The sequence below is a fragment of the Rhincodon typus genome, chromosome 38, assembly GCF_021869965.1.
Source record: "Rhincodon typus isolate 14 chromosome 38, sRhiTyp1.1, whole genome shotgun sequence".
Lineage (NCBI taxonomy): Eukaryota > Metazoa > Chordata > Chondrichthyes > Orectolobiformes > Rhincodontidae > Rhincodon > Rhincodon typus.
This window is the reverse complement of record NC_063369.1, coordinates 4,616,433-4,631,049: the sequence shown is the minus strand read 5'-3', so window position 1 is coordinate 4,631,049 and position 14,617 is coordinate 4,616,433. Positions and strand designations below refer to the sequence as shown.

At 43.5% G+C, this 14,617-nt stretch overlaps 1 protein-coding gene across 2 annotated transcripts in view; it reads left to right on the top strand.

The window, feature by feature from the left end:
- olfm2a (olfactomedin 2a) overlaps nt 1-14,617 on the top strand; it is a 132,626-nt gene that overhangs the window by 111,355 nt on the left and 6,654 nt on the right. The window contains exon 6 of one of the 2 annotated variants that reach the window (XM_048618112.1): nt 5,818-6,241. In XM_048618112.1, coding sequence (XP_048474069.1) covers nt 5,818-6,241 — 424 coding nt within the window. Of the gene's footprint in view, nt 1-5,817; nt 6,754-14,617 lie in introns of those variants that run through there. The other variant, XM_020529143.2, reaches the window with a different exon arrangement.

Below are 14,617 nucleotides of genomic sequence, written 5' to 3'. Positions count from 1 at the left end.
GAAGTTGCAAGTTGGACTTACAATGTGGTACATTTTGGGTGTTGGAGATTACTTATGTTAATACATAGGGCCCTGGTTCTTTGCACATATGGAACCTATTTCAACCCAACAAATAGGTCACTGCCATTCATTGGTTCATTTCTCAGGGCAATGCTGATCAGAGTCGACCTCATTCATTTAAATTTAAGCAAAGTTTGGCAGTTAATTGTCAGTCATCATCCAACAAGTGCATTCCCCTAGGCAACGCCTTAACCATTCAGAGTCCACCTGCCAACTAATCAACATTCTCCTCTCACACAGTATAGTTGCTGTTTTCCCTTAATATTGTCAGGACAGTTTTCAAGAATACCAATAGCAAACAAAAAGTTTTCACAAATATGGTGCTTTTCAGCAATACTGACATCTGTACGACTTGAAAGTCTCATATTTCAGGACTCTTGCCTCAGTAGCTCATGCCAGGTTTAGCTGTTAGCAACCAGATAAATGTTAGTTGATTACAGATATTAGTCTGTGATATGACACAACTAACACAGCGAGCAATCATTGAAGAGCCAATGAGAATCATTGCTTCTGGGCCCCTCCCTGCCAATGTGCTGACCTGCCTGGACTCAGATCTAGTAAGCTGAGAGAAGATCATGTGGAATTGAAAGGATAGAAAGAACCAATTTTGTACCCTATGACCTTCCTCACCTGTAGAACAGATGTCCTACTATAGGACCTTCCTCACCTGTAGAGAATATGGTGAACCAAAAGTAACAGACATCACACAGTTTCCTATATTTCCAGCAGTCAAAGCTATTTTACTCTGGTGATCACTAATAGAATATTAATCTTTTAGCGTTAGGGATGTCACTCATTTTGAGCAGCTGACTGCATTTATTATTGTGTCTTTTGCAATAACTTCCCTGGTAATGACCCATTTAGCATTCATGGTGAGCTTGAGGTAATTAATTTATATATTACTGATGACACTGCAATGGTTTATGTTCCGACAGTGGGATTAATAGGTTGTTCTTACATATTCTACATCAGTAATTATAACAGTGAATGATGCCACTGATGCTAAATTGTTGACTAATCTAACCTCGCCTGGTTGATACTAATTAATATCACAATGTTTTAGTGTTTAGGAGACGCAGTAAATTAAACCTTTACAGACGAATGGTGAGTGACACTCCCTTATGGGCCACAAAGGAATAGTATTTCTGTTCTACTTAGAGCTTTCACATTCTTGGGAAGCTCAGCTCATGGAGATGCTGCTATTAGATTATGGAGTCACTTCTGGTCTATAGTACTCACTGCACAGTTGTGTGCCAGTAATAAATGGATTTCTTGTATTATTTTGGCAGAAGGAGAATTGTGCTCCTCAAGACAGCACACAATGTAGTTTAGGAAATCAAGTAGCTTCCACTTTCAAAGGGCAGGATAAATATGGCATCAGGTACAGGATAAAAGGTCCCCTTGTTCTGCCCAACTGCAGTTAAAGCACACACGAACTGGATGCAGATTGTGGCTTCCTCCATTACTACCGCATCAAATTCTCCAGGAGAGGAGCCGTCTCTGCATTTTATCGAGTCCAAATGTCAGAAACAATCTACTTCTAGCATGCCACTCTGGTATGCCATTGCACACATCTGTCTAACCCAGATTTTTCCAATTCTTGTGAGCAATTGTTTCTATTGCGAGCACGCCAACAACCTTATGACTGCTGTCTGAAACATAAAAATGTAAGAAATAGGAGCAAGAGTAGGCCATTCAGCTTATCATAACTGTCCCACTCTTCTATAACATCTGTTCCAGGTGAAAAGTCCTCTTCCATGTCAGTTCCTTATATCAACTCCCAATATTTCACAACTCTCTCTCTCCCTTTTAAATACTTCCAGTGATCTAACCTCGATGATTCTCTGCAATAGAGAGATCCAGACATTCATTACCCTCTGGGAGAAGCAATTCCTTCACATCTCAGTTTTAAATGAGTGCCCCCTTATTCACTGAGGCTGAGATGAAGAGGATGGGAGGAGGTGGGTGTGGACTATGAACACGGGGTAGTACGAAGATGTTTGTTGTACTGAAAAATCTACTCTCTTCTGCCATCCTCCTGGTGTCCATGCATTGGTTGTGAGTGATCATGGTCTAATGAAATTTGAGGAAGCATTGGCCTGACGCTTTTCCAAAGGGGCCAGGAGTCTTACAAGACAGCGTCGATCAAGCCAAACTCCCACTTGTAAAAGTAACAGCTCTGTTGGCACCCAATAGGAAAAAGTTAGCAAAAACATTTAGACTGCCAGCCACTCAGATCTTAAAACCAACAACACATCGAGCTTATTAGTCAGACTGGTGTGTGGTTAAGCATCAAAATTAGTTTGGGGAATTAATTCATCCTTACTGTTCAACATTGTACTGATATCAAAACGGAACAGAATGCCTTTGAATCTCAGTGGATTTGGCCTGAAAGCGCTCACCAGCTCCCTTCTTTCTCTGTGCAGCTTGTTTCCTTGCAAGCTTTGAACAATTATCAAATGACTAATTAGTTTCTGAAGAAAACACCAGCCGTGATCTAAATGATGGGCCAAACTGGCTCAATGGACACAAAAACAAAGTTGCTGGAAAAGCTCAGCAGATCTGGCAGCATCTGTGAAGGAGTAAACAGAGTTAATGTTTCAGGTCCGGTGACCCTTCCTCAGAAGGGCTTAATGGACTGAATGGCATCCTCCTGTGTGGGCAAGTGAATACTCCACCTCTCCTCATTTAAGATAGATTATCAGTCATTTAAAAGCCATTGTTTTTCCTAATTAGGTCACTTTCCTTCTAGTACAAAGATCATCTGTGTTGCCATTTGTTATGACGCCTCTAATGTTATTGGACATTGTGATGGCAATGGAACCAGATACCTTCACGGACTTCAGGTTAGCACATCACCTGCAAGGTCAGAGTGAGAGAGAGTTAGCAATCTGCCTTAGTGCCAAGCTGATCCAGTGTCCAAGGAAATGTTGTCACAGTCCCAGAGAAATATAGAACTGCTCTCTCTCATTAAAGAGCCATGACTGGTGGTGGTTTAACCTGAGGGTCAGCACACCTCAGGCGAGGGGAGAGGTTGAGAAGGAGAGTCCTTCGTGGTGACTTCAACGAGTGTGGGAATTTAATTTGTGCCTTTGGTATCAATCTGCATCACAAACCAGACATCTAAGCTAATCAACATCCTCACCCTCTCTTAAAACCCCACTTGCACACTCAAGTCAGGAATATGGAATAGATAAGAAAACCAAAGACTGAGAATGCAGGATGTGCATTTAAATACTGCTTTTCATGCACTCCTGATGTCCTGCTGAAATGTTTTATAATCAATCTTTAATCTGTAATCGCTGCTGTAATGTAGGAAAATCAGCAATTTGTACACAGCAACCTCCCCAAAACTGCAATACAAGAATGAGAAGAATATCTTGGGCTTTCTTAACGGGATGTTGGTTGAAGGACAAACACTGGCTCTTGATCCAAAAAGTGCCATCTAGATCTACCCGAGAAAGTAGACAGGACCTCGGTTTAATGTCTCATCTGAAAGACAGCGCCTCTGACCATTGCAGCACTCCCTCAGTACTGCACTAGTATCAGCCTTGATTTGAAACAGGACAGCTTGCCCAGCCATTACTCCAAGGTCATCGAACTCAGTATGGGAAGACACCTGATGTTGCCCAGGTAGGTGATAGTTAGAACATACAACTGTACACTACAGGAATGGGCCCCGAACATGACGCCAAATTAAACTAATGCCTTCTGCCTGCCCTTGGTCCATATCGCTCCATTCCTTGCATATTTATGTTCTTATCTAAAAGTCCCTTAAATGCCCCTATTGTATCTGCCTCCACCACCACCCTTAACAGTGCATTTCACACTCCTATCACTATGTCAAAAACTTGCCCCTCACATCTCCTTTGAATCTTCCCCTCTCAGCTTAAATGCATGCCCCTAGTTTCAGACATTTCAACTCTGGAAAAAAGATTCGGACCATCAACCCTATTTATGCATCTCAATTTTATAGACTTCTATCAGGTCTCCCCTCAGCCTCCACCGCTCCAGAGAAAACCACCTGAGTTTTTCTAGCCTCTCCTTATAGTTCATAGCCTCTAATCTAGGCAGCATCCTGGTAAACCTCTTTTACACCCTCTCCAAAGCATCCACATCCTTCCTGTAATGTGGCAATGAGAAGTGAACGCAATATTCTAAGTATGGCCTAACCAAAGTCATATAAAGCTGCAACATGACATCCTGGCTCTTGTACTCAACTCCCTGGCCAATAAAGGCAAGCATGCCACATGCCTTGACCACCACCCTATCTACTTGCATGACCACTTTCAGGCTGCTATGGACTTGAACCCCAAGATCCCTCTGTACATCAATGCTGTTCTGCAAATAACTGTATCCTTTTCCTTAACATTTGATCTTCCAAAGTGCGGCAGCTCACACTTACACAAATTAAACTTCATCTGCCATTTCTCTGCCCATACCTGCAACTGATTTATATACCACTGTATCCTTTGACAACCTTCTACACTATTCACAACTCCACTGATCTTTGTATCGTCTGCAAACTTACTAACCCACCCATCTGCATCTTCATCCAAGTCATATAATTATATCACAAACAGCAGAAATCCAGTACAGATCCCTGTGGAATCCATGTGTAGTGTGTGAATTTTAGTCACGCATACTCTTAATTTTTCAAAGAAGCTCTAGGAGGAGTTCATCAGGACTTTCCTGCCAATGTCATATGACTGGCAATAAACCAACATTCATAATTCATGATTTCTAAACTATTTTTTGGAACTTCCACTGCGAGGAGACAAAGAAGGATCGAACAAAGAACATCAGGCAGCTACAAGGATGTACAGGAATTGGTAAATTCAAAACATTTGGGATCTCTAACACCCAAGGTCAATAATGTTGCAGATAAGCAACCACATTTCCCAAAGCCTTGGTCAGTTTGAGTGATATTTTTCAGGACTTTTATTTGAACTAAAGATGTACAAACCCCAGGTTCTGCTGTTAACCTGGCTCCTACAATGCGCTCTCTGCTAAAGTAATATACAGTCACAGTTGAAGGAAAGATATGTGGGTCATTCAGAATCTGGAAGATTAAAAAAGTGAACAGGGTTTTTTTGGAACAGACTACTATCATGAGAATTTAATGGGGGATACAGTGATCTGCGGATCCTGGCTGTTATTCCTTGATTCTGCAATGCTATTCCCAATTTTTTAAAAAAATAATTTTTGGGTGTTGCTGCATTCCCTGGACCTAGTTGCCTTTGCTAAATTGTTAGACTTGCACTACTGTAGTCTATGCTCAGATATTGCAGTGATTGAGTGGCCACTGAGGCCATTTCCGGGGGTAGTTAAGAGTCAACCATGTTGCTTTGGGTCTGGAGTCACATGTAGGTAGGGGTGGCAGATTTTGCTCCAACGAAGACATAAGTGAGTGGGATGGGGTGTTCCATCATTAGACTCATAATCCCAGATCTTTAACTGGATTCCAGTTGCACCCTCTGCCGTGGGCATAATTTGAACCTGGGTTAATAATCTAGCGACGGTATCACTAGGCCAGAGGATAGCAGGAACTGCCGATGCTGGAGTCTAGGATAACAAGGTGCGGAGCTGGAGGAACACAGCAGTCTCCTCCGATGCTGCCTGGCCTGGCCTGGCCTGCTGCGTCCATCCAGCTCCGCACCTTGATATCACCAGGCCGTTAGTCTGCCTTTAACGTTGTTGTGTTCACACCGTTCCGTTTGTTTGTTTTATTTTTATAAAAAAAAAACACACACACAGTTGTGGTACATGGACGGCTACCTGAACGGTCGGACGGTGCGCGAGTTCCGCTCCTTCAACGACTTCGTCAAGGGGGAGAAGTTCGTCATCTACCGCCTGCCTCACCCTTGGGCGGGAACGGGTCACGTGGTCTTCAACGGCTCGCTGTACTACAACAAGTACCAGAGCAACATCGTCATCAGGTACCACTTCCGGTCGCGCAGCATCCTGGTCCAGCGGAGCCTGGACGGGGCGGGCTACAACAACACCTACCCCTACTCGTGGGGAGGCTTCTCCGACATAGACCTGATGGTGGACGAGAGCGGCCTGTGGGCCGTCTACACCACCAACCAGAACGCGGGCAACATCGTCATCAGCCGGCTGGACTCCCAGACGCTGGAGATCCTCCAGAGCTGGGACACGGGCTATCCCAAGCGCAGCGCCGGTGAGTCCTTTGTGATCTGCGGCACTCTGTACGTGACAAACTCCCACCTCGCCGGCGCCAAGATTTACTTTGCCTATTACACCAACACATCAAGCTACGAGTACACTGATATCCCATTCCACAACCAGTACTCACACATATCCATGCTGGACTACAACCCGAGAGATCGAGTTCTTTATACCTGGAATAATGGTCACCAGGTTCTCTACAATGTCACCCTTTTCCACGTCGTAAAGACGTCGGGCGAGTTGTAATGTTGTGACAGGACACTCCTTTTTACATTTAAACATACTGATACTTAAAGGGGAAAAAAAAAACAAGACTGTTCAGTGTGAGTGCGCATGTTTTTTTTTGTGTTACCAAACAATAAAGTTTAACTTTGAAATGGACAAATTAGTTGGTGTCTTACGGATGACCTCAGTTCAAGGGCCCAGCCAATTTTAAAAGCCTGATTGAAACAAGCAGAGAATGCTCAAGAGACTCAGCAGGTCTGGCAACACACATGAAGGAGAGTCCAGTGTATAGGACAGGGCAGAACAAAGTACATTGGAAAAGTCACCATTCTTAGATGACACCCAAGCTTCAGTCTCTTATATTGTTCACTATTATTTTTAAAAAAAGGAAAAAAACTGCAGAAAGCCATAAGCACAGAAGGACACGGGGGTCCGTGGATATAGAGTCATAACAGCTTAGAAGCAGACCCTTCAGTCCAACTCTCCCATGCTGACCAGTTTTTCTAAACTGAACAAGTTTTATATGAAGGGTGGCATGGTGGATCAGTGGTTAGCACTGCTGGCTCATGGTGCCGGAGACCCAGGTTCAATTCCACCCTCGGGTGCCTATGCAAACTCCACATAAACATTCTCCCTGTACCTGTGTGGGTTTCCTCCGGGTGCTCCGGTTTCCTCCTGCAGTCAAAAAGTTGTGCAGCATAGGAGGATTGGCCATGCTAAATTGCATGTGGAAATTAGGTGGGTTACAGGGTGATGTGTCTGGGTGGGATGCTCTGAGAGTTGGTGTTGACTTGTTGGGCCAAAGGGCCTGTTTCCACACTATAGGGATTCCATGATCTATTTGCTAGCATTTGGCCCATATCCCTCTAAACCTTTCCTATTCATGTACCTGTCCAAATGTTGTAATTGTACCCACCTCTACCACTGCCTTGGGCAGTTCATTCTGTGTAGGCACCACCCATGTACAAAAAGCTAGCTCATTATAGAGAAGGTAAATGGAATGTGAGCCTATATTTCAAAGGCAATTGAGCAAGTATTTATATGGAATATATAAATAAAAGCAAGGCCCTGAGGATGCTGGAGATCTGAAATAAAAAATTGGAAATGCTGGAGAAACTCAGCAAGTCTGGCAGCATCTGTTGAGAGAGAAACAGTTAACATTTTGAGTCCGGTATGACTCTTCAAATTCCTTTCAGGGAATTTCAGTTCATCTAAACAGCCTTACAATCTCAAATGCAAAGAAAGGAGATTACTGGATTATGCTAAAGGACCTTTCTCTTATGTTGCCTTGTACATTGGTTTCAACATTTTCATTTTGACTTTGTTGACCTGATGGAGATTTTAAAAATCTGATAGTGTTAGAAAAGGGGTTTCCATTTGCAAGGGAATCCAAAACTGTGGTCGTAATTACAAAATGGTCAGCAATGAATCCAGCCGGGAATCCAAGAGATATCTATTTAGCCAGGGAATGGAGACAATGTGGAGCTTGCTGTAGCAGGCAGTGATGGAAGTAAAGAGCATGAATGGATCTAAGAGGGAGCTGAGACAAGCACGAGAATAGAAGGACATAATGGCAGGCTAAGATGAGCATTACAGCATGGAGGAGATTCAAATAGAGCATTAACACTGGTATGGAGCAGTGGGGCTGGGTGACCTGTACCTGGACTGAAAACAAAAAGTGCTGGAAATCACAACGGGTCAGGCAGCATCCGAGGAAAGAGAGCAAAGTAATGTTTTGAGTCTAGATGACTCTTCTTCATTAGTTTGCTCTGTTCTCCACAGATGCTGCCTGACTTGCTGTGATCCCCAGCATTTTTTGTTTTCAGTACAGATTCCAGCGTCTGCAGTAATTCGCTCCCATCTGGCCTGTTCCTGTTGTCCTTTTTGGCATCGAAGCCCACCTCTGGTGAGTTTATCAATTATGAGGCATATGCCGAGCTATCAACATGCTGTACAGGATGATTCTACACTGAGAGCAATACATCCTGACTCTTTAGCAACGGTGTAAAATAGGTCTTTGCGAATTATATTAAAGTATCTACTTACTTTAATTTCTCTTGAAGTCAATGAGTTGCTCCACATTGTCTGATAGTGGCAGCCTGGGAACAGTTATTTTAAACAGAATCACTTAAGGAAGAATTGAGAAATGCCAATCAGAGTGAACAATATCTCCGCTAATAACATTTGAGAATATGACAACTCTGCGGGGTCCATTTCCCATTTAACTTTGTCAACGCAACTAAAACACCAGAAATAAAGTTTATTGCAGTCATAATCCGTGATATACAGAACCACAGCATTGAATTGGTCAATCCTCCCAAGTTTCCATTGTTTGATTTTTCACATTAATGAGCTCCAAATATATAAAGCAATTTTGTTTTGCGATGCCTTTCTGAATGGCTTCAGATTTACTGTCAAATAAGGTCAGACCGTAATATGCAACAGTCTGTTTGTCTTATTGGAATGCGGTCGGTTTAAGAACCCATACAAATCTTGGTGGAAGCCAAGAAAAGGGCTGAATTTAAAACCTAAAGCCTATGCTTACAGGAATGGACAACCTATCTCCTTCAGAATGAGCCACCCAAGGATCTAGCTGGGCCTCTTAACTGCAGGAGTGAAGCTCAGTCCTCTCAGCAGAGTAGGAGGCAAATATCCACCTGCTGCAGCTTTTGAATTAACCATTGAGCCACATATCCCTAGAATACTATGTGCCAGAGACAATTCTGAAAGAGATCATAGAATCCCTACAGTGTGGATGTAGTCCAGTCAGCCCATACCTACCATCTGAAGGGCATTCCAACCAGACCTACACCCCAACCCTAAAACCCTGCATTATCCACGTTAACTCACCTAGCCTGCACATCTCTGACATTATGGGCAATTTAGCATGGCCAATCCAGCCTAACCTGCACATCTTTGGGCTGTGGGAGGGAACCAGGGCACCCAGAGGAAGCCCACGCAGACACAAGGAGAATGTGCAAACTCCACACAGATAGTCATCCAAAGCTGGAATTGAACCTGGGTCCCTGGTGCTGTAAGGCAGAGACTGTGCCACCCAGCTAAGGGCTGACAGAGTCAGCTCATGTATGCTGTCTCTCAGACTTGTTGATGTACCAAAATGAAGCTAAACTGGGTTTGTGACCAGTCAAAGCATGCTACAACCAGAAATCAGATTGGTCACAATAAGGTTCAGGTAAACCACAGCCCAGAGCCAGATTGACCACACATCCGGATTACAAGTGAGAATTAAAACAGAGGTGACAATTCACGTGTGCAATGTGACTCTCAGTTTTAGATGGTTTCCAAATCAACCTGTTCAGAAATGTTATGACACACCTCTGGAGCAAGCTCAGAGGTAGGGACAGTACTACTGCCCCGAAGCGCCCTTCCTCAGTGAGTTTTGGAACATTGATGAAAAATCTCAGAGTGGCTGTGATAACAAAGCTCTTGCCAAATCCAGGCTGATGACAATCTAATGACATCCAGTAAAAGTTTTACGCCTTGGGCTTGGACTGTGCTAAGCTTTGATAAACTGGAATTTACAACTTTAATCTTTGAATATTCCACTGAAGTTCAGTTTGCTCTATTTGTTTAATTTCTTTTTGCAAATTTAAAGTGTCAAGCAGGTTTACTGAGAGCTAATTGGATTGACTTGATCTTGAAACCTTTAAGAGCTCAATTCATGGATTTGAATCTCAGGTTCAAAGGTAACCAGAAGGCAATTGGAGCCCATTTGTCTCTTTGAGACGTAGATTCATACAGCACGGAAACAGACCCTTCTGTCCAACCAGTCCATGCCGATCATGTTCCCAAAATAAACTAGTCTCACCCACCTGTGTTTGGCTCATATCCCTCCAAACCTTTCCTATTCATGCATTTAACCAAATGTATGTTAAATGTTGTAACTGTACCTGCATCCATCACTTTCTCTGGCAGTTCATTCCACACAGGAACCCACCCTGGGTAAAAAGGTTGCCCCTTATGTTCTTGTTCAATCTTTCTCCTCTCACCTTAAAAATATGCCCCCGAGTTTGAACCCCTCCCACCCTAGGGAGAAGACCCTTGTCATTCACCTTATCTATGCCCCTCATGATTTTATAAACTTCAAGAAAGTCACCCCTCAACCTCCTAAGCTCCAGTGAGAAAAATCCTAATATTTTTTCCACTCTTCTTTGCTTTAAACATCTCATTACTATTTAATTGTTGCATGAGTGAAATATATTAAAGGCTAAAAATCTGAAAGGAACAGAAGTGCTGCAAATACTGTGTAGAGAGAAACTTTTCATGTTGGTCACAATTTAATCTTGGTGGTCGCTGTTGCAGAAACTGCAGTGTCTATTGCTGTCTGGTTCTCCAATACTAGTCACACGTGCAGATTTTTAGCCAGCTACCTAAGAGGGCAACTAAGCCTCCTGAAAGGAGCTCATGGTGAATTCAGCACTCAGGGCTGCAGTTGGCAAATTGCTGGAATGGTAAGAGACCTGGATGATCACCGCAGACATAAGATCAAATCCCACCAGGCAGCTTCGGGGAAATAAAATTCAATTAGTTTATGACTCAAAAGCTGGTCTCAGTAGTGATGACTGTTGAAGCTAATGGATTATCTAAGGGAAATCACACATCTGGTTACCAGTGTCCATTACTGAATGCCATCTGCTGTTCTTGTCCAGTTTCACCTAACTATGACTTCAGATTCATAGCAATGTGGTTGCTTTTTATAACTAAGCTCCATTGCCTTCAAGCGGTAAGATGTTAATGTCACTGGGCTCAGGAATTCAGAGGCGCAGACTAACGTCTCAGAGTTTATGGATTCAAATCCCAGCGTTGTAGCTGGTGGAATTTAAATTCAGTTAGTAATGTCTGAAATTGAAAGCTGGTCTCAATTACGGTGACCATGACATTGCCATCAATTGTTCTTAAAATCCCATCTGGTTCACTTATGTCGTTCAGGGAAGAAAATCTGCCATTCTTACCTGGTATGGCCTACATGTGACTCCAGACCCACAGCAGTGATTCTAAACTGCCCTCTGAAATGGCCTCACAAGCCACTCAGTCCAAGGGCAATTAGGGATGGGCAACAAATTCCGGCCTTTCCAATGATGCCCATCTGTGAATGGTCAGAGCAATTAGTTGTAGGTGAGGAACAGTAGGTGAGAGGAGGAAAGTCAACAATTGCTGCTATTGGGGAACTGACTCCAAAAAGAAACTTGATACACTTGCGCAATGCAAGCTACTTCTTTCCTGCCTCATTTTCACTGATGCTGCATTGACTGTCAAACCCTTGTTCTTCTCAATAGATTGTGGTGGCCCTTTGAGACTCTGATAACAATTGCTCGTACAACTGAATGGTTCAGTCAGTCTTGTTTGGTGCACCAGTGTCTGTTAGTGAAGGCGATCTGCCATTCTTAACCAATTTTGACCTATGTGTGAAGTCCAGCTTCACATTGGTGAACCAGATTGATACTCCATGTATGGGCTATGAGCACAGCTAATCTGATTGTATCTTCAAGTCCAAATTCCCACATACCTCCTGCTAATTTCCCCCACCCCCAGCACTAATTAAGAATCTATCCACTTCTGCTTTAACTCTGCTTCCACTACCTTTAGAGGAAGACAGTCCCAAAGACTTGCAACACCCCCAAAAGAAAACGGTCTCATCCTTGACTTAAATGTGGAGTGTTACAGATAATGATTAATTCATTCCAGCCAGGATGGAGATGATTAAATGTAAATCTCTCATCAACCAGGCATCCAAATTGCACTGCTATTTAGTCAGAGAGTCATCGAGGTCTACAGCAGTGAGGTCTTCGGCCCTTTGTGTCCAATATAAGCCACCTAAGTATTCTAATCTACGTTTCCTGCAATTGGCCCATAGCCTTAGCTTTCACTTTATTCACATCATTTGCTTTATGCTTCTATTCTCCACTTACAGTATTTTGCTAAGAAACCTCCCTGCTGTGGTTTGTAGAAAACCCTGTAGATAATTTATGACAGGCTTCTGGAACAGATGGGACTTGAAACTGGAACTCCCAGCCCAGAGGTAGGGATAGTACCCCTGTACCACAAGAACAGTGATGGCCTTTAGAAACAGACTCTTTAAACAGTTGGCTGTCGTCATCTCTTTCAGTCAACGAAAAGCTTGTGATCCACCAGTTGGCTATTGACACCACTGTATCATTGATCTGATTGGATAGAAATAGCAGTTTCTATGAAGTGCAACAGTGAGCCCAGTGAAGGGGCAATAGTGAGCTAGTCGACATTTCTGATGACAATTTAACAGATTCTCTCACACCTTGCTGTGGTGAAGTTCCTCTTGGTACCTATAGGTCCACCATCATCAGCACAGCTCCACCATGCCCTCAATACAATTGACAGAATACTCGTACATGTCTCCTTGCTCTCTGACTCAGCATCTAGCAAATAGTGTTGCTAGCTCCAGCAAGAGACAAGAAACCTAAAAACTACATTAAAAAAAAAACAAATTCACACAATATGGGTGTTACTGATAGGTCCAGCATTTATTGCCCTTGAGAAGGTGGTGGTGAGCTGCCTTCTCAAACTGCTGCAGTCTATGCGTCATAGTAGTTTCTTACAATCAAATGGCTTGCTAGGTCATTTCTGAATCAAATGGGTGGCATGGTGGTTCAGTGGTTAGCACTGTTTTCTCAGAGACCCGGGTTCAATTCCATTCTCAGGCGACTGTCTGTGTTGAGTTTGCTACATTCTCCCCGTGTCTGTGTGGATTTCCTCCGGGTGCTCCAGTTTCCTCATACAATCCAAAGATGTGCAGGTTAGGTAGGTTGACCATGCTAGATTGCCCCATAGTGTGCAGGCTAGGTGAATTAGCCATGGTAAAAGCTGAGTTATGGGGATAGGGTGGATCTGGGTTGGATGCTGTTTAGAGGGTCAGTGCAGACTCAATGGACTGAATGGCCTCTTTCTCCACCATAGAGATTCTATGATGTGCAAAGTTAACCACATTGCTGTGGGTCAAAAGTCATATATAGGTCAGACCCGGTGAGGATATCAGATTTCCTTCCCGAAGCAGCATTAGTAGCAATTGCTAATAGGTTTATAGTTACCATTGTTGTGATTGGCTTTCAATACAGGATTTCCTATTTAAATCCCAGCAAAATGCCATTGTGTGATTTGAACCCATGTCCCTAGCGTATAAACTTGGGCTTCTGGAGGATTAGAACAGTAACAGTACCACTTCACCGTACACTGATGAGCTTGTTAGCCCCTTCCCCTTTCAACAGACAGTGCAGTGTCAACGTCAAACGTGTGCATTTCCGCCATGAGATAGTGTAACAACTGTTGTCAGACTTGGGGTAATGAGGTCTGTGTGCTTCCTTAGCCAAGCGAGAGGCAATATTTGAGGAGTGTCATTCCTCTTTCTTAACAAGGTCACCGTCACTGAGGAAAGTTGTCTGTGTGACCTGTTGTAGCTCCAATTATTATATCACTGTTCGCCTGCATTATTGTCAAGATCTTTCACCTGCCTCGTTTACTGTTAGCAGTCAGGGCAGCACAGTTTAATTTTATCCATTCCCAGGATATGGATGCTGCTAGCTTGGCCAGCAATTAATGGCTATTCCTAGATGCCTCTCACAAAGTAGTAGTGAGGCACCTTCTTGAACCGCTGAGGCGTGAGGACACCCAAAATGCTGTTAGGGAGGGAGTGCCAGGATATGACACTGAAGTTACAGCGATATCTTTGCAAGTCAGGATGGTGAGTGACTTGGAGGGGTACTTGCAAGGGATGGTGTTCCCATCTGTCTGCTACCCTTGTCCTTCTGGATGGAAGTGGTCATGGGTTTGGAAGGTGCTGCTGAAGGGCTAGCTGAGTGGGAGCTTCCCTGCATCTGTAACTGGTAAGGCCCAAGGTTCAAGCCCCACTCTGGGATTCATTGACGAAGGAAGATCAGGGACAGCAGTGCAGCAAAGGCAATCCTGTTGGGTCGGTGCTGTTCCCCAGCCTTGATGAATAGGGAAGGTTAACAGGAGGAAGAGCATCTGGCTGTGAAAATAAAAATACACCCATCCAAGAAATTAAAAAAAGATGCTTAACGTTATGGTGACCCCACCATAATCTTTCCTTTTGAAAAAAACCAAAACAGAAGGGACGGAGGGTTCACTGTTA